The 19618-nt window shown below is 42.9% G+C and overlaps 1 protein-coding gene across 1 annotated transcript in view; it reads left to right on the forward strand.

The window, feature by feature from the left end:
- Positions 1 to 13129: 13129 nt before the first annotated feature.
- LOC110298448 (cytochrome P450 2B9-like) overlaps positions 13130 to 19618 on the forward strand; it is a 41352-nt gene continuing 34863 nt past the window's right edge. The window contains exon 1 of the mRNA XM_021167702.1: positions 13130 to 13370. Within this exon, the coding sequence (XP_021023361.1) occupies positions 13200 to 13370 (171 nt within the window). The 5' untranslated portion in view covers positions 13130 to 13199. The remainder of the gene's footprint in view (positions 13371 to 19618) is intronic.

Genomic DNA, 19618 nt, shown 5'->3' on the forward strand with positions numbered 1-19618 from the left:
ATGGCGCTCCCTGCAGGGCAGATCACTGTCCTCCGGCTGTTATTATTATTCTTATTATTAATTTTACTTGTTCACTTTACACCCTGCTCATCTAGAAAGTCTTTTATTTTTTTCTTTATATCTCCTGTGACCGAGAGATCAATGAGTAGATTGAGTGGTTCATTTTCCATGAGTTTGTAGGCTTTCTGTTGTTTATGTTGCTGTTAAACTCCAGCTTTAATCCATGGTGGTCTGATAAGACGCAAGGTGTTATTTCAATTTTCTTATATGTGTTGTGGCTTGCTTTGTGACTGACTATATGGTCAGTTTTAGAGAAAGTTTCTGTGAGGTGCCAAGAAGAGATATTCTTTTGTGTTTGGCTGAAATGTTCTGCAGATATCTGTTTGGTCCATTTGATTCATAACGTCAGTTAATTTCATTATTTCTCTGTTACTTTTTTTTCTGGATGACCTATCTTTGATGAGAGTTGAGTATTAAAGCCTCCCACTATTAGTGAGTGGGGTTCTATGTATGATATAATCTTTAGCAATATTTCTTTTATAAATTTGGTGCCCTTGCATTTGGGCCATAGATATTTGGAATTGAGATATCATTTTGGTGGATTTTCCCTTTGATGGGTATGAAGTGTCCTTTCACATATCTTTTGAATATTTTTTTGTTGAATGCCTATTTTATTAGATATTACAATGGCTTCTCCAGCTTGCTTCTTGGTTACTTTTTTTTTGTTGTTGTTGTTGTTGGGTGCCTTAAAACCATGGGCTGTCACTTTTCACTGGGATCTGCCATGGGGAGTATAGAGAAGGCATTCAGCTATAGAACCTCATCTAATCTCCTGTACAAGGCCTCTCTGTGCTCCCAGCCACGACCACCAAGCCAAGGTAGCTGCCTGCCAACAAGCCAAGGACTCCTACCAGAGGGATCCAGCCTGAGCTCCCTTCTTTTACCCCTTGGTCCCAGGCTAGATCCAGCCCATGGCCTCTTCTCTGTTCTCAGCTCTTCCCCAGCTTCCAGTGATGCCTGTGTGCCCAAGAGCCTGAAAAACAGATGGCCCTGGCTTCCCTGCATGCCTGGGACCCCTGAGAAGCTCCGGCCTTCCCGGGGACCTCAGACACCACCCCAGGAGCAGTGTCCCATGGCTTTCCATAGCCTGATACCTGCCCGGTGCTGGCGTGTGCTAAATGCAGTCCAAACTCCCCGAGAGTCTGGAGCCCTGTGGTGGAGCAGACACAGGACCCCATTAACCCTACATCCCCCCTCTAGGATTTTTTGATAAGGGGTTACCCCACTTGTCTGTTGTTGATTTAAATTCACTACTCCAATGTCAGCCTTTTTGTCATGTTCCTGGAGGCCCAGGCTTCCTTTTGGAGTTACTTTGGTCTTTGCAATTCCTTTTGAAATTTTCTTGCTCACCACAATTAACACATGTGTGTGTTTGGATTGTTTCAAAGCCCTTAATGATAACCATATTAAGACCATATTAGGTGAATGTATCTAATATCAACTGGATTCCTAGTCCATTCATTGATTGATGCTGTCCTTGCCCTTAATGGTCTGTTACTTCTTTGCATTCATCATTGGCATTTTTTTTTTCGGTTTTTCGAGACAGGGTTTCTTTGTATAGCCCTGGCTGTCCTGGAACTCACTTTGTAGACCAGGCTGGCCTTGAACTCAGAAATCCACCTGCCTCTGCCTCCCGAGTGCTGGGATTAAAGGCGTGCGCCACCACGCCCGGTTCATTGGCATTTTCTAAAGCTAGAGATTCAATTAGTGCCTTTCTTGCTAATGGATCTGATATATGTCTCTCTACAGTTGAAATCTATCTTTGTAGAAGTCATCGAATATTTTTTTTTTCTTTAGACTTCCCTAAACCTGAACAATGGTTTAAGACTTTTTCCTGTTTCCTCAACCCAGTCCCAGGCATTTAAGGCTGCCACTTGACATAATGTCAAGGTTTCTTCATCATATTCAGCCTGTACATCTACTTTAGGACAATGACCTCACCAAGCAGATGATCCCTAGGAATACTGATGCTTCTGAATTTATTTTCTCGTGCTATCTTCTTAGCCTCTCCTCTCCACCAAGAAACCCCATCTAAATAGGGGTCATGTTTTGATATTGGTCTGGCCACGCCTTTCCAGTCTTGGAGGATTATTCTATTTTTGACTACCCAAGAAGTCAGGATTTGTTTTACAAATGGGGAATGCAAAATTAGTGATACTTCCTTTAGAATTTCTCAGTTCTAACATATCCAGGTTGCCATCCAAATTAATGAAAATTTTGCGGATGATTATCATCTGCTGGTCTTTGTTGAATAAACTAAAGTTTGTTTTTTAACTATATTGGGCTGGCTTTCTTTATTTTTCCCTTCTGTGTGTATTTGAGTATTTTCCCTAATTAATATTTTCCGTCCCTCTCTTAAGTTCTACCTCCTTTTCTCATACGTCTCTAGTGCTTGTATGTCTGCCATCCTAGCACTTTGTTCAACCTGAGTTACAGTGTTTTGTAGGCTCTCTTCCACATCTTGTCTCCACGCTTCATTTTTTTTCTATTTTAAATTCTTTATTTTTTCTTTTTTTTCCTCCAATTTTTTATTAGTTATTTACTTCATTTACATTTCAAATGCTATCCTGAAAGTCCCTATACCCTTCCCCCTGCACTTCCCTACCCACCCACTCCCACTTCTTGACCCCGGTGTTTCCCTTGTACTGGGGCATATAAAGTTTGCAAGACCAAGGGGCCTCTCTTCCCAATGATGGCCAACTAGGCCATCTTCTGCTACAAATGCAGCTAGAGACACGAGCTCTGGGGGTACTGGTTAGTTCATATTGTTGTTCCACCTATAGGGTTGTAGACCCCTTCAGTTTCTTGGGTACTTTTTCTAGCTCCTGCAAACACTTCTGTGTTTGCCAGGCACTGTATGCCTAATTTTTAAATTTTTGTTGTTAATTCTGTTCTAAGTTCTTGTATCTTTTGTTCTAACCTATGATTCCAAATTTTATTGTTTTCTTTATAGGGCAATTCTGTTATTTTAGTATGTACTTTATTTTAATTGATTAATATTAGTAAATTATCCTCCAGGCTCTGTCTCCAATTTTTAAAACTTTCTGTTATTCAGTCTCATCTGTAAAATTCTGCACATTTTGTTCTAGGGTGTCTTCCAAGCCCAACCACCAACCTTCATTTTTCTCTCTATGTTGTTTATCATGAATTTTAAAATTCTGTAGCTTTTGTTCTACTATTTCCTCTAGACCTTGTTGCCACACCTTAAATTTCTCTCCCTGTTGTTCATTCTGTTACATAAGTTCTTATATCTTTTTTTTTAAAGATTTGCTTCCGTAATTTTATTTTTCCTTATGTTGTAATTATGATATTATTAGCATGAACGTTCTTTTGATTTAATAATTTAAGTAATTCCTCTTATAGGCCCTGTTCTTTTTGTTTGGATTTGTCCTGGTTCCTTTCACAGGGCACAGGGACTGGTCTCCCAGGCTATAGGACTGGGATCAGATCCTGAATGCCTTTTCCCTTTCAGGAAGCATGCAGACATATGGCCTATATGGCCTTGAAGTAACACCTGAGAGAGTCGCCTGCTTAGTAGGGCACTTTTGACACCATGCTGTCATATCTGTCTGTTCATCATTTGTTTCCATTGTGCTTGCTGTTTTGGGTTCCCTTTCCTCATCCACAAGGAATCTCAGATTAGGGCACTGAAAATTGTTCTGGTGACATGAGGTCTCCAGGTTAAAACGCATGATCTGGACCAATTTTGGGAGGAGGCTGCTATTTTGGCCCTCTGGATAGCTCTGGAACCCTGATTTCTGGATGCATGTTCTCTTCCTTGCCTGGAAGCACTGGGCACAGTCTGGGATTACCCCTTCCTTATTCTTTGTCCCCAATCTCCTTGCAGTCACTGCAAATCAGTCTGGCGGTTCCTCAGAAAATTGGACATAGTACTACCGGAGGATCCAGCAATACCTGTCCTGGGCATATATCCAGAAGATGTTCCAAGTGGTAAGAAGGACACATGCTCCACTATATTCATAGCAGCCTTATTTATAATAGCCAGAAGCTGAAAGAACCCAGATGTCCCTCAACAGAGGAATGGATACAGAAAATGTGGTACATTTACACAATGGAGTACTATTCAGCTATTAAAAAGAATGAATTTATGTAATTCCTAGGCAAATGGATGGACCTGGAGGGCATCATCCTGAGTGAGGTAACCCAATCACAAAAGAACTCACATGATATGTACTCACTGATAAGTGGATATTAGCCCAGAATCTTAGAATACCCAAGATAAAAGATACAATCTGCAAAACATATGAAACTCAAGAAGAACAAAGACCAAAGTGTGGACACTTTGCCCCTTCTTAGAATTGGGAACAAAACACCCATGGAAGGAGTTACAGAGACAAAGTTTGGAGCTGAGACAAAAGGATGGACCATCTAAAGACTGCCATATCCAGGGATCCATCCCATAATCAGCCTCCAAACGCTGACACCATTGCATACACTAGCAAGATTTTGCTGAAAGAACCCAGATATAGCTGTCTGTTGTGAGGCTATGCCGGGGCCTAGCAAACAGAAGTGGATGCTCACAGTCAGCTATTGGATGGATCACAGGGTCCCCAATGGAGTAGCTAGAGAAAGTACCCAATCTCTAAAGGGGTCTGCAACCCTATAGGTGGAACAACAATATGAACTAACCTGTACCCCCCTCCCCCCCAAGAGGTAATGTTTCTAGCTGCATATGTATCAGAAGATGGCCTAGTCAGCCATCATTGGAAAGAGAGGCCCATCGGTCTTGCAAACTTTATATGCCTCAGTACAGGGGAAATGCTAGGGCCGAGAAGTGGAAGTGGGGAGGGGAGGGAGTGAGGGGGGAGGGTATGGGGGGACTTCTGGGATAGCATTGGAAATGTAAATAAAGAAAATACCTAATAAAAAATAAGAAAGAAAAAATAAGAATTCTTCCTTAGAGGAAGTCATGGCTGCCCATAACAAACACTGTGAAGATCAGAGTAATATGAATCTTTCTATTACTGATCCCGCCTTGCTTTCTTGGGTAAAATGGATGATCTCAGTGATGAGGACAAGGACACCTCTGCTTCAGCCTGTCCCCAGCTCTCAGGCTCCAAGCAGTCATCTAGCATTGCTGTCCCAGGTCCCTCACTCAAAAGCCCTTCTGTTGTTACACCATTAACAGTACTCCCAGCTTACCCCTGGCATGGTGGCATGATCTTTGTCTTTCAGCTGGCACTCCTATGATGCCTGTCCCTCATGCTGGATTGCCTCTCCCCGACAGGCTTCATCCTCCTCAGGTATATCATGGGGCCCTGTCAAACTTGGCCTTGATACAGAAGAGACCAGACCCTGGATTCTCACTCTTCTGGCAGACTTGGCACTAAACAGAAAATCTGTCAATGCTCTGGCCAAGATTCTCCATATTTTGAACAAGTACTGAAGTAATAGGCCACACATCTGCAGACCTATTACAATTCATATAATCTCCTTAAGGCAGTGTTCGGCCCCACCTTGTTTCTTTTTTGGGGTCAGAATATCATGACTTGTCTGAGAATCAGGCTAGAATTAACCTGGAGTACAAACTTAATGTTACTCTTGACATGCTTACTGGTCACAGGGCATACATTAACCCTGTCACTTTGGCCACTATTAGATTGCATGCTTACTTAAACCAAGTGGTTGATCTTGCCTTTAAGGCCCTTAAGGCCCTTAAGACCTGCAACCCTTAAGTCCCCTCTGCTTACATTCTTACCCTTGTCCAGCAGCCTGAGGAGTCCTTCATGGACTTCCTGTCCTGTTTGACTGAGGCAGTGGAAAGACAGGACAATACTGGCCCTACCAGACATATGCTAATTAAGCGGCTCACGTGGGAAGGCCTCAATGTCCCCATTCACAATGTTGTGATAGCCATAAGGAATGATGATATCCATAAATAGGCTGTTGCTACTCATGATATGGACCCTGGTGCAGGCCACATTGCAGCCCTGACTGCCTCCATTGATGCCTTGGTCATGCAGTGTTACAGAGGATGTGCTGTCTTCCTGAAGGGTCCCCTGATTGTACCTGTTGGGGCTATGGCAAGCATGTTTACCTCAGATGCGCCCCTCAGCTAGGCCCAAGACCAGATGTCCTTGTTGTAACAAAGGTTTCCATTGGACTAAGAATTTTCATTCACAAAAGTAGGAATTCAATTTAAACTCCAAAAGGGGCACCCCTCAGTCCTTCCAGTAAGAGGGAACCCTGCTCAGCCAGGAGTCTTTTGGTCCTTGCCTGTGTTTCCTTATTCCATGATTATGACTGTACATTTAGATGGTATACCTGTTAATGGTTTGGTGGACACAGGGGCAGATGTCAATACAATAACAAATTTGAATCATTGAGGTTACCCCATTGGAGATTCTGACTTTGCCCCTCCATTATGAGAGTTGGACGTTAACAGACTACCAAAATGACTATTTGACCTGTCTGTTGTCAGGACTTTTGGACAGCAGTCAGGGATCTTTTATACTTGTGGCTGATGTTACCCACAACCTCTGGGAAAGAGATATTCTAGAAGATATGAGTGTCATCCTTACTACGGATGATAGCACCTTTTATGATGTTATACAACATGACCAACTAGACCTTACAGGTCCTGAAGTTATTCTAACAGCTACTGCCCACCCAACACCATTTGATATAAGGTACCTGACCCTATACCTGGCTGTCTGAAGCTGATATATGGGTGGACCAGTGGCCCATTTTGGAACTTAAGCTTTCTGCTCTCAAAGGACTGGTCTTGGAACAATTAGCTTTGGGTCATTTGGAACCTATGACCAGCAAACATAATACTCCAATTTTTGTCATTGAAAACAAGTCAGGGAAATATAGGCTACTAAGGACCTGAGAACTGCTGGGAGCCATGGCCTCAGCCATGACCTTGTGGATATTTTCTAATTCACATAAACAATCCTGAGAGAACATTCATGGCCATAACAGTAAGAATGTTTATGGGTAAAGAGGACACTATGACCATTGGTTCCAGGAGCTGAAGATTGCCACCTGACCTTCAGAGAGCCCCTGGGCTCTTTCCCCCTCTCTTGTAGCCTCATCTTGCTTATGCTTATATTGCCACTCTTGAATAAAGTTTTTAGAGCTTGATCAGTATGATTGACTTGCTCTCATTCTTCATGTCTCTTTCCCTCCCACTCTCTCACTCCCTTGCACTAGGTCCCCACTGATTATCCCTGCAGGTCAGGGCAGAGAACCATTGATGAACATATGGAAAAAATGGGGGCCACTCAAGTGGGACTGCCTCATCCTAGTGCTATTCCGCCCGAGTACTTTGTGATGATCCTAGATATTAAGGATTGTTTTTTTTCAGATCCCTCTGGCTGCCCAGGATGGATAGCATTTTGCCTTTACAGTATGGGAGCCTAATATGAATAACCAGCCAAAAGAAGTCAGTGGACTGCCAGGCAGTGGTGGCACATGCCTTTAATCCCAGCACTTGGGAGGCAGAGGCAGGCAGATTTCTGAGTTCGTGGCCATCCTGGGTCACAAAGTGAGTTCCAGGACAGCCAGGGCTATACAGAGAAACCCTGTCTCAAAACAAATCAAATCAAAACAAAACAAAACAAAACAAAACAAAAACAAAAATACAACACCCCCCCAAAGAAATCGAAATCAGTGGACTGTCCTGCCTCAGGGCTTGACCATTTGTCAGCTATGTGGCTAGAGCCAACATGGAGTCTTCAGGGATGTCTTTGTAGTTCATTACGTGGATTATATTATTCTTGCATACCTTATCCTGCCTAATCTTGAAAGGGTTTCCTCTCAGTTGTTACTTAACTTAGAAAAAGTTAGGTTAAAGCTTACTCCCAAAAAGATTCAGAGAGTTCCCCTGTATGCCTTCCTGGGCTTTTCTATTTCTGAGAGGATTCAGCTCCTGGACTTCTCCATTATGATAAAAATATCCTCTCTTGTGAAGTTACAGTGATTGTATGCAGCCATTAACTGGCTCAAACCTTTCCTGCCTATTCTGGACCAGGAGATGAGGCACCTCTTTTCTATCTTAACAGCCCCTTCTCTAGGGTTAAACTAACATATGAGACTAACAACCTATTATCGAAAGTTATGACACTCTTTTCTTTATCAACTATGGAAAAGCATGATCCACGGAAACTCCTCCTGTTCATAATTTTGTGGTGCCTTGAAGAAGTCTTAGGAATGTTATGGCAGAATGGGCCTCTCATGTGGTTGTACCAGGCCTACTGTGATTTAATTAAGGTTGCCTCAAAATTTGAGATTAAGTTCTGCCTTGCACTTAAGGTAAGAGGCTTAGCAAGGAGAACTCATAACAGGGAACCATGCAAAATAATTCCACCATTCTCCATATGATAATTTCAATCATTATGGACAGATTCCATTAACTTTCACAGGCTCATTGGATAATCACCTGCCACCAGACAAGCATTTTACTGCTGTCTCCCAGCTGCCAATTACAGTTAAACTACATAGCATACCTAACTCTCACCCTATTCCCAAGGCAACTATGACCTTTTCTGATGTTAATATATCCAGATATAGGGCTCTTATATAAAGACCAGGGGGAAAGGACACAATTAATCTTCTCCCTCATCCTGGCTCAGTGCAACTAGGTGAATTAATTGGAGTCCTGAAAACTTATGAGTGTTGTCAACAGGGGCCAGTTAATATTTTCTAAGTTAGTCAATATGCAGTACTGGCTGTCCATACCCTGTCCTTCTTCTATAATAAAAAGCAAAACAGCCCTGTACATGTATGCATATGATCTATCCAGAAGGATCTTGAGAATAAGGAACATCGCTGGTTCATTTTACAATAAGATCACATTTTCAGTTGCCTGGCATATTAGCAGAAGGAAATGAGAAAACTGATGCCCTGTGTATGTAGACATGGAATTGTTAGAGCAAGCCAGAATGTTACACCAGCAATATCACCTTTCCCCTCAGAATTTATGTAAGCTCCAGCCTGGATTACCTGTACTGTAATATAAACATCTTGCAAGCTCTTGTGCAATGTGCAAACCTCTTGCGCCATTAGGGCCCCTTGGCAGATCACGAATTAACCCCAGAGGTCTGCTATTCAATGGAATCTGGCAAATGAATGTTCACCCAGCCTTTGGTAATCTAGGCATGAATATGTTGTGGTAGATATTTGCTCAGCCTTTGTATACTCAGTGGCCATGGCAGGTGAAAAGACCCCTGATGCTACTAAGGCCATGAAATCAGCAATGGTGGCAATGGGAGTGCCTTGGGCACTCAAGACTGACAGTGGACTTGCTTACTCATCTCAGCAGTTCATAACCTTCTTATTCTCACTCAGGATCAGTCACTCCTTTGGGCTGCTCCCTGGATTCCAAAAGAGATCAACACCTAGCATTGTTGTAAGTCATATTTCAGGTCAGCTTTCTCTCATTTGATGAGAAAGGGCTGAGTCCTGCTCACAAACATTGGGCATTTTTGCTGAGAGATACTCTCCTCCCATTGATCAGATGGAAAGACTGAATAAATTTTCAATGGCAGCCATATCTCTGCTTCTGATAAGAGGATGAGCTTTTGTTTGTGTTTCAACCCAGGATGCAACCACTCCAATATGGATGCCCTTGAGCGATGTTCACCCAGCCATGGACGAGAGGGTAATGGAGGAGTCAGGAGAGGACCAAGGGAGGGAGATTTAATGAACACACTGTGTTTATTAATCTTTCTTTGGCCTGGGAGGTCCAATAAACTCTGGGCTTTGGTACCCATGTCCTCCATTCTTTTGTCTGTGGCAGTTACTCTGCAGCCTACCATTTTCTTTTCCACTGAGAGTTTGGGTTTGCCCTTCATGGACTTAGTCACTACTATACCATGATAAGAAGGCATGTGACCAATGAAGGAAATTCTCTGATTACCACCAATGTCTCCTCCACTGGCCCTTGTATCCAACTACACAATATGACAGCAGGGGACTTGGCACCATGTTAGGCATGGAACTTCACATTCCCTTTACTGATTACAAATCCCCCAAAATCCTCCAAGCATATCATGTCCACCCCTTTCTCACTGTCCAAGGGACTCTCAAATGCCCACTTTTGTGGGACTTCTGATCCCTGGGAATAGGTACTGCCAGCCTGCACTGGGTGTAAGATTCTCCAGGGATTACCCACTATTGTCATCTAACCTCACACTTGGCTTGTGGAGGATTACCACAAGCTTTATTGTGTGTATTTTATTGATGCTTTCAATATTACTCCCTATGTTATCAGGAATCCCATTTGATTCTGATATAACCCATCATGAGCAATTGGATTTATGTGCCCCTCTACTTGTCTTGATTTATACCCTCTCACTCTCCTAAAAGGTAGCAGTCTCTTTAATGGGACATATTTCCATATAAAGTGATCAGTTAAAATGTGTGCTGACAACCCCTGTAAATTTGAGCATTGGCAGCCAGATTGGCTGGAAAGCCACCCCAGTCTGTTTCTGACTTCCCTTTTTCTGTCTGGTAACCAATAGCTCCATTATCAGAGACTGTCTTAACTGCTTTAATGAAAAGTGTCTTCTCATGACTGCATATTAGTTGGGGTGTTCAACAATGGCCATCCTGATGAGGAAATCAGCCCCATTTTGATGTCTGTGGTAAATACCACTCACTTCCATGCTGTCTTTCTGATGGCCCAGACTCATTTACAAGCCCACACTGGAGAAAAGAGGGATTTGGTATTATGGCTACCACTGTTCTGGCCTTCTTTGCAGACATTACCTGGGTGACAACAGATACTATAGCCTTGACCCAGACAGCCAGGATGGTGGAGACTGTCAAGGCTGTAATCTTTGAGTCAGTTGAGGTGCTACAGGTCCAGGAGATACTAAATCAACATCTTTATCAAGCCATCTACATTTTACAATAGCAGATTGACTTACTGGCAGAAGAGTTGACCCTTCGTAGAGACATATCTTTATTGGCCTGACACCTGAGGTTTCACTAACTCTGCTTAAACCTTTACCAGGTACAAAATGTCACTGAGCATGACAACAGTTGACTCAATATCTTAAAGGTACCCAGTCAGACAAATTCCTGACCTATTCTGTGATGGCAAGGGAGAATATAGCCATCCTCAGTGTGACAAGGGAATCTGTGCTCTCCCTGGATGCCAGGTTCTTGGGAAAATGTAGAAAAATATTAAGAGGTTGTTTGACACCTCATGGATAGCCACTTATTCTATGATGCGAGGAATTGTTATACTAAAAATTATTCTGTGTCTTGCACATAATATTCCTAGGTAGCACTCCATAAATAAGGCAACCTTCCAGGTGCTGATAGCTCTTGATAATCCTGATTGTGCCCCCTCCCCCCCAAGGAAGTGATCAAAGCCTGGATGGCAGAGATCTATTAGACTACCATGTAGGCTGTCCCTCATCTCCTGCTTGTGTGACATGCCTCTGGAGTAATGTCTCTTTGAGGGCTGGTAGTCAATGAAGGGTAAGATCCTGGAAGACAAAACAACCTAAAACAAGTACAGTCCAGTATACTGGGAATCCTCTGAGGTGGGTGCAATGACACCCTGGCTCCCAGTAGGCTGTCAAAATTTGAAAACAAAAGGGTAGAAATGTAGGAGGAAGGGCAGTGGCTGCTTACACCTAAACATTGGAGGCTGTGCAGCCTTGGAGGCAACTCCTGCATGAGGACCTAATTGAAGATCAATCAAGAGCCTAAAGATTGTTGACTCAGACAATGCCAGCCAATTGGGAACTGCTACTTGAAAGAGATGCCTACTTGGGACCAATGGGACATGGGTGGAGGATATAAATCATGCCCCCCACCCTCCTGAGGATTATTGAATGAACTTGTAGTGGAGTTTTTAAGAGGTTTTTTGTGGCTTTTTCACCTTCTCCTAGAGTCTGAACTGTTGATTGTGTTCCACCTCATCTCTAACCCCCAAGGGCAGGTAGGGTCAGATGGTGGACATTCCAGGGAACAAAGCACTACCCACCTTATTCTCTATTCTGCTCAGCCACTGGGCAATCAGCATTTATTCAGAAGGCAGAGAATTTATGGTACAAACTGGTTACACAAGCTTGAACTAGGAGATTCTTGGTATAAACATTACAATGCTGTGTCCACATTAGAACAAGACATGAAGGCAGAGAAACCAGCATTTGAATAACCTAACATAAACTTTATAAAATGTACAAAACACTATGTCTAAAAGTGGAAGTAGCACCCTTCTTGCAAAATTCAGCCAATGCCTGTCTTATCCAGGACATAACCTCAACATCAGGATTATAATCTGGTTACCAAGGAGGAAGGAAAAAAAGACATGGTGATTTTCAGTCACCATACCAGCACTTTCCTGATCTTGACACAGTGCCATCAAGGGCTTAACTGACACCAGGATCTTGCTCCTGCAGAGCTGGGTAATCTGGCTTTAAACTTAGGTCATTATTTTGGCCCAGGATTTCTGGTGGGTTCTGTGCAGTACCTGGCATAGTGTTCATACTTTGGGGAGGTCTGTTGCCTTCCCCCATTGGTATACAGAAATACAGAGTGGTTGAGAAAATTAACTACAGTCACAAAGTAGATTTGAACTATGTTGTGGAAAACAGTAGCTGGCTTCCAAACATGTAGTTAAATGCATGAAATGTGCCAGATGCGGTGGTATGCCTGTGTATTTCCAGTACTCAGAGCCTAGTACAGACACATAAACACACATACACACACACACACACACACACACACACACACACACACACACACACACCTACATGTAGCAGAACACAGAAGAACACACAATCATATTCATGTAAGAAATGTCCTTCACAAAAGCAGCACACACACACAGATTCATGCTTCAGTAAATAAATAGATAAAATTGAGCTGAAAAGTGCACACCCACCCTCAGATATCAACAGCCTTCTCTTCAAATGCCCTATTGTCCCATATATCTGGTTCATGGTATCTTTGCCAAAGTCTAGGGTGGCTGTAATGGAATAGCGAATGAGCAGGCCACCAGCAGCTTAAGCAGGAACTATGGTGCTCAGATTCCTGGACAGTGTGAGACAGGAGGTGGGAACCGCTGGAGTTGCATAACCTAGTGGGGAGGTGGCGTAAGCATCAAAAGTCCTGCTGGACTGTGCACTGAAGCAGACTCTTGTTAGACCAGGACCATGGATCCTAGTGTCCTGCTCCTCCTTGCTGTCCTTCTGAGCTTATTTCTACTCCTGGTCAGGGGCCATGCAAAGGTCCATGGTNATCTTCCACCAGGACCCCGTCCCCTACCCCTCTTGGGGAACCTCTTGCAGATGGACAGAGGAGGTCTTCTTAAGTGTTTCATTCAGGTGAGAACTATATGGAGTCTTAGTATGGGCTTCCCCCTGCTTTGTTTTGAAGGTTACTCATTGGGAGGAGCTGCAAGTTTAGGTGGGAAGATTGCTAAAGGGAGGGTTAAATACTGACTAGTGATGGATGCTGACTCGTTTTCAAATTGACAGGTGAGTTTGGTTTTGTTGGAATTCTGTGGGGGTATTTTTTTCAGAGGAATAGAAGTATTGAGATTTAGATGTGTAGAGGTGTAAGCGTGTAGAATTTCATTCCTTGCGGCTTGTTTATTGCAGAGAAAGAAGATATCAGAGGCATCATCATTAAGGTTTGCTTTTTGCTAACAAAAGAGATCAGCCTGAGGTGTTCCAGAACTAAGTGGAGTAGAGTTAGGGCAGTAGGTAAGGTGGGTATTTAGATAGGTGGTTAAGGCTAATCAGTTATAAACACTATGCAACATCCTAGCATTTGATCCTGGCACCATCTTTACCAGTCTTTACAAGTGGGATTCCATATTTATTTGCTACTTATTCATCAATAATCAATTAATATTCATGGCTCTAGTTTCCATTAAGATAGCTGATGTAGTGTCAATAATCCCAACTTGTTTTTTTTTAATCTCTTTTTTACTATGTTTCTTCTCTTTATTTTCTCCTTTTATTTGTTTATTTATTCACTTTGCATCCTAATATCAGTCCCAATCTACTCCCAGTATCTCCTCACATAAGCCCTCCCCCATCCCCCCTTCTCTTTTCCTTTGAGAAGAGGGATCCTTCTGTAGGTATCACCTACCTCCTGTAGCCATCCCTTAAACATTTTGTCACTGCAGCACTAGGCATATATTCTCCAAGAGCAGAAAAGGCATCTCAGTTAGGGGACTAGGATCTACAGGCAGGCAAAAACTCAGGGTGATCCCCTGCTCTTGTTGTTGGGGACCAAACTGCTCATTTGGTAAGTATGTGTCAGGGGGCCTAAGTCCAGCCCATGCTTGCCTGTTTAATTCCAGTATAGGTTGGTGATTCAGTCACTGGGAGGCCCCAAGGATCAGTTTAGTTGAATGTGCTGTTCTTCTTCCTGTGGACTACCTGTCGTCTTCTGGTCCCTAAATCATTCTCCTAACTCTTTGATAAGACTCCCGAATCTCTATCTAATGTTTGGCTGTGCGTCTCTGCATCTGTTTCCTTTGGTAGAGCCTCTCAGGGGTAGGTTATGCTAGGTTTTTGTCTGCAAGCATAACAGAGTATCATTAATAGTGTTGGGGATTGGTTCTTATTTATGGGATAAGTCTCAATTTGGAGCAGTCATTTCTTCTATCTCTGCTGTATCTTTGTCCCTGCACATCTTGTAGGCAGGACACATTTTTGGATCAAAGGTTTTGTGGGCAGGTTGTTGTCCTTAACCCTCTACTGGGAGTCCTTCCTGTCTAAAGGAAGTGGTGAGTTCTGGATTCATATCCCTCACTGCTAGGAATATCAACTAGAGTTGTCTCCATAAACCCTGTGGGGACACCCCTATACTAGGTATCTGGCAAGTCTCAGAGATTGTTGCCTCCCACTGCCAATTTTCCTATTCTCTCTCGTGCTCTTCCTACATCTGATCCACTTGAAGGAAGATGAAATATTGTAACTTGTGAGTTGTTTAGGAGCCCACGGCCCTGGCCTGGGACTGAGAACAAAGCAGAAAAGTCCCCAGGTATGCCAGGGCAGGGCTGTTGTTAAGCCCTAAGAACATTCCTAAGAACATCTTGACTGTAAAGATGAAAAGGTATGCAAGGACCAGCAGGGCTATATTATCTGAGTCAACACCACCTGGCCAGAACCTCCCCTCTGTCTACTGCCCCTTGACGCTGGGTAAAGTCATACATCAACTGGTTGCTATGTGAACAAAGATAAGCCCCCAGCCGACAGGAACAAAGTCCTGATGCCCTGTAATCTTTCTGTTAATGTTTAAATAAGCCAATAGTGTGTCGCTATGCTGAATTCCACACCCCTAAGCCCCTTACCCCATAAAAACCCCTAGCTTTCTAGCCTCGGGGCCGACATCCGTTATCTGCTGTGTGGGATGCATGGTGGTCCAGAGCTCTGTAATTAAACGTCCTCATGTAATTACATCAAGAGATGGTCCTTCGTGATTTTTTGGGTGCACGCCGAATCAGAAATTGGGTGGGGGTTTCCCCACTAGGTTCTATCACCCTCACTCTATTTCCCCCCAATCTCAGCCACCCAGATCAGTCCTTCCATCAGCCTCTGATATTTATTCTGTTTCCCCTTCTCTGAGAAAAATTCAAGCATCCTCTTTGGGCCCTCCTTGTTTTTTGGCTTCTTTGGGTCTGTTGATTATAGTGTTCTTATCATGTATGTTATGGACAATATCCACTTATACATGTGTATAATGCCTGTCATTTTTGGTCTGAGTGACTGCATTTGTCTTAGAAATTTATGGTGTTCTTGTTTTTAATGACTGAGTAGTATTCCCTTGTGTAAATAAACCATATTTTCTTCATTCTTTAGTTGAGGGACATATGGGTTGTTTCCTGTTTCTTTATCTTGCGAATAAGGCTGCTATGAACATAATTGAGCAAGCGTCCTTGTGGGGTCGAGGGACATCTTCTGTGTATATGTTCAGGAGTGGTATAGCTGTGTCTTGAAGTTGAACCATTCCCAGTTTTCCAAGAAACTGTCAAATTGATATCCAGAATGGTTGTTGAAATTTGTGCTCCCACCAGAAGTGGAAGAGTTCCCCTTGCTTCACAACCTCTCCAGCATGTGCCCTCTCTTGGCTTTTTCATCTTAGCCATTCTGATGGGTGTAAGGTAGAGGCTTAGGTTTGCTTTGATTTCCATTTCCCTGGCCAATGAACTTGAAGCCCTTTCCATAAGCAAGAACCAATCCTGGACACTATTAATGATACTCTGCTATGCTTGAAGACAGGAGCCTGGCATAACTGAATCCTGATAGGCTTCATCCAGCCTTTGGTGGAAACAAATGCAAAGAACCACAGCCAAACACTAGGATGTGTTCAGAGAGTCTTGTGGAAGAGTCTGTGGATAGGATTGAGGGTGCTGGAGAGGTCAAGGAGAAGACCTACAGAGTCAATTAAGCCCACGGAGGCTCACAGAGACTGAATCACCAACTAAAGAGTATGCATGGGCTGGACCTCAGACTATAACACATTTGTAGCAGGTGTGACACTTGGCGTTCATGTAGGTCCCTAACAACTGGAGCAGGACTGTTTCTGACTCTGCACTAAAATACGTGTTTAACAAAGTTTGAATTTAAACATGGAAAATGTGCCCAGTGGGTTTGAAAAGGTTAGGGTTTGTTTGTTCCTGTGTTATCTTGTCTGCTTTCAGCTCTATGAGCCCAGGTTCAAGTTGAAACAGCAGGTTTTCTCTTCCCTACTGCCCCTAGCTTACTGCCTCTGATGATCTTATATGCACTGCCACACCTCAATAATATGAGATCAACTGCATTTATGTTTTTTGAACCAAGGACAGCAGACTTCTCTGGGTGGAGGGTTTTTTTTTTTTTTTTTTTTTTTTTTTTTTTTTTTTTTTTTTTTTTTTTTTTTTTTGTTTTTCGAGACACGGATTCTCTGTGTAGCTCTGGCTATCCTGGAACTCATTCTGTAGACCAGGCTGGCCTCAAATTTAGAAATCTGCCTGCCTCTGTCTCCCGAGTGCTGGGTTTAAGGGCGTATGCCACCACTGTCCAGCATGGGTTGAGTTTTTGATGGGTAGTTTTTCAATAATTAGTTTTTTTCCCAAGATGTCTATAAAGTAACATCATTGATACTGCCAGCTTCTATGAATATGTGCACATATTCTATTTTACAGTGTAATAATCATATAACACTATCTAATTTATTGTTTTTTATGGGATATTTTTAAAATTTACATTTGAAAGGTTATCCCCTTTCCAGGTCTCTCTGCTGGAACCTCCTATCCCATTCCCCCTCTCCCTGCCTCTATGAGGGTACTCCCCTACTCATCCATGCACTCCTGCGTTCTTGCCCTGGCATTCCTCTAGACTGGGGCATCAAACTCCCTCAAGCCCAAGGGCCTCTTCTCCCAGTGATGTCCAAGAAGGCCATCCTCTACCACACATGCGGCTGGAACAACTCTTTGGTTGGTGGTCCAGTCCCCAGGAGCTCTAGGTGATCTGGCCTGTTGACACTGTTGCTACCCCCATAAGACTGCAAACCCCCTCAGCTCCTGTTCCTTTTCCAACTCCTTCATCTGGGACCCCATGCTCAGTCCAATGGTTGGCTGTGAGCATCTTCCTTTGTATTTGTCAGGCTCTGGCAAATACTCCCAGGAGACAACCATATCAGGCTCCTGTCAGCAACACTTTCCGGCATCTGCAATAGCCTTCAGGTTTGGCAACTGAATATGGGATGGATCCCCATGTGGGGCAGTCTCTAGATGACCTTTCCTTCAGTCTCTGCTCCATCCTTTATCTTCATATTTCCTCTTGTGAGTATTTTGTTCCCCTTCTAAGAAGCTCTGAAGCTGAAGGGGTCTGCAAACCTATAGGTAGAACAACAATATGAACTAACCAGTTCCCCCAGAGCTCATGTCTCTAGCTGCATATGTAGCGGAAGATGGCCTAGTTGGCCATCATTGGGAAGAGAGGCCCCTTGGTCTTGCAAACTTTTTATGCCCCAGTATAGGGGAATGCCAGGCCAAGAAGTGGGAGTGGGTGGGTAGGGGAGCAGGGCAGGGGGAGGGTATAGGGAACTTTGGGGATGGCATTTGAAATGTAAATAAAGAAAATAGCTAATTAAAAAAACAGAACTATAGCCAGAATGGGAGAAGAGTATATGGATATTCCCTCTTTTTTTTCTTTTGTTTCCACTGCTATCCTTTTAAGTCTTTTTCCCCCAACATAAGCTCTTAGGGAACATGGGAAACCAATTAACTTAGGATGCCGGCCTAGGGTTCTGTGCGGAGGATGTCCTGACACCTTCAAATGCAGAGACTTTGATTGTTTACTCCCTGTGACTTCTGAATTTTGGCTTAGCTGCAGGAGATGTTCCAGTGACTATAAGATTGTGGAGTGTCCACAGATTCAACACACTCTGTAGAGGAGCACAATTTTTACTTACTGATTGAAAGGTATGCCTTCTAAACTACAAGAAAATTTTCTGCAAACACATCAATTCTTAGGCTTAAAGGATGTGAAATCACTGCGAATGAAAAATAAGGGATTCAGAAATAGAGCGCACATGGCTACCAATACCACAAGAGGAAATATGGGATATTTTGGTTATATTGATAACCTGTGGACAATCAGTCAGATAATGAAAATGTAATCTTTTCACCCAAAACTAGGAAATTGACTATATAGTGGAAAAAACCCGTTTGTGTCTAAAAGAAGCAAGTCCATACTACCAGGGATAGTATTGCAGCACTTTCCCATCCACTCCTATTTCATGTAGATGTCTACATCTTGATTTAAATTATTGTAGTTCTCCTTGCATTTGACAAAAGTGGATATGCTGTGTTTTAATTTGATGGTTTCTGACTACAGCATTCATTATGGGAACCATACACAAAGCATCTGTATGTCAACAGATGGCATAGGTTTTATGGATTATTTATACTCCTCTATACTTTCTATAAATTCAGACTTGCCAATTTGCATGTAAGGGAATAAGCCAGGGAATATAAAGAAATGAATCAAAGATTATGAGTCCCTTCTTTTAGAATTCAAGGGAATATCATAAACATGTCTTCTACTTGGATGCATTATGCCCATTTCCATTCACCAAAGAGCAGGTGCTGTGTAAACACACAGAGAACCAAAGGGAATCAGTTGATGATGACTTGGAGGCCTAGACTGCAGAAGGAAACAAAACAGCATCTGGAATGTCAATTGTTTATTGAACAGCATGCCTTTCCACTATTACAACTTTACTTGTAATGTTTGTTGAGCAGCAGTCAGGGCCAGGAGGGTATACCGTGTCATGAGAGTTAGAATCCAGGGCTGAAGTCATGCACAGGCTTTAGTGACTGTTCCATGTGGATCCTCATCTTTTTAGTTAAGTTCTACAAAATAAAAGCCATGCACAGTAAAAAAGAAGGAGAAGAAGAAGAAGAAGAGGAAGAGGAAGAGGAAGAGGAAGAGGAAGAGGAAGAGGAAGAGGAAGAAGAAGAAGAGGAAGAGGAAGAGGAAGAGGAAGAGGAAGAAGAAGAAGAAGAAGAAGAAGAAGAAGAAGAAGAAGAAGAAGAAGAAGAAGAAGAAGAAGAAGAAGAAGAAGAAGAAGA

The sequence above is a fragment of the Mus caroli genome, chromosome 7 (genome assembly GCF_900094665.2).
Source record: "Mus caroli chromosome 7, CAROLI_EIJ_v1.1, whole genome shotgun sequence".
NCBI lineage: Eukaryota > Metazoa > Chordata > Mammalia > Rodentia > Muridae > Mus > Mus caroli.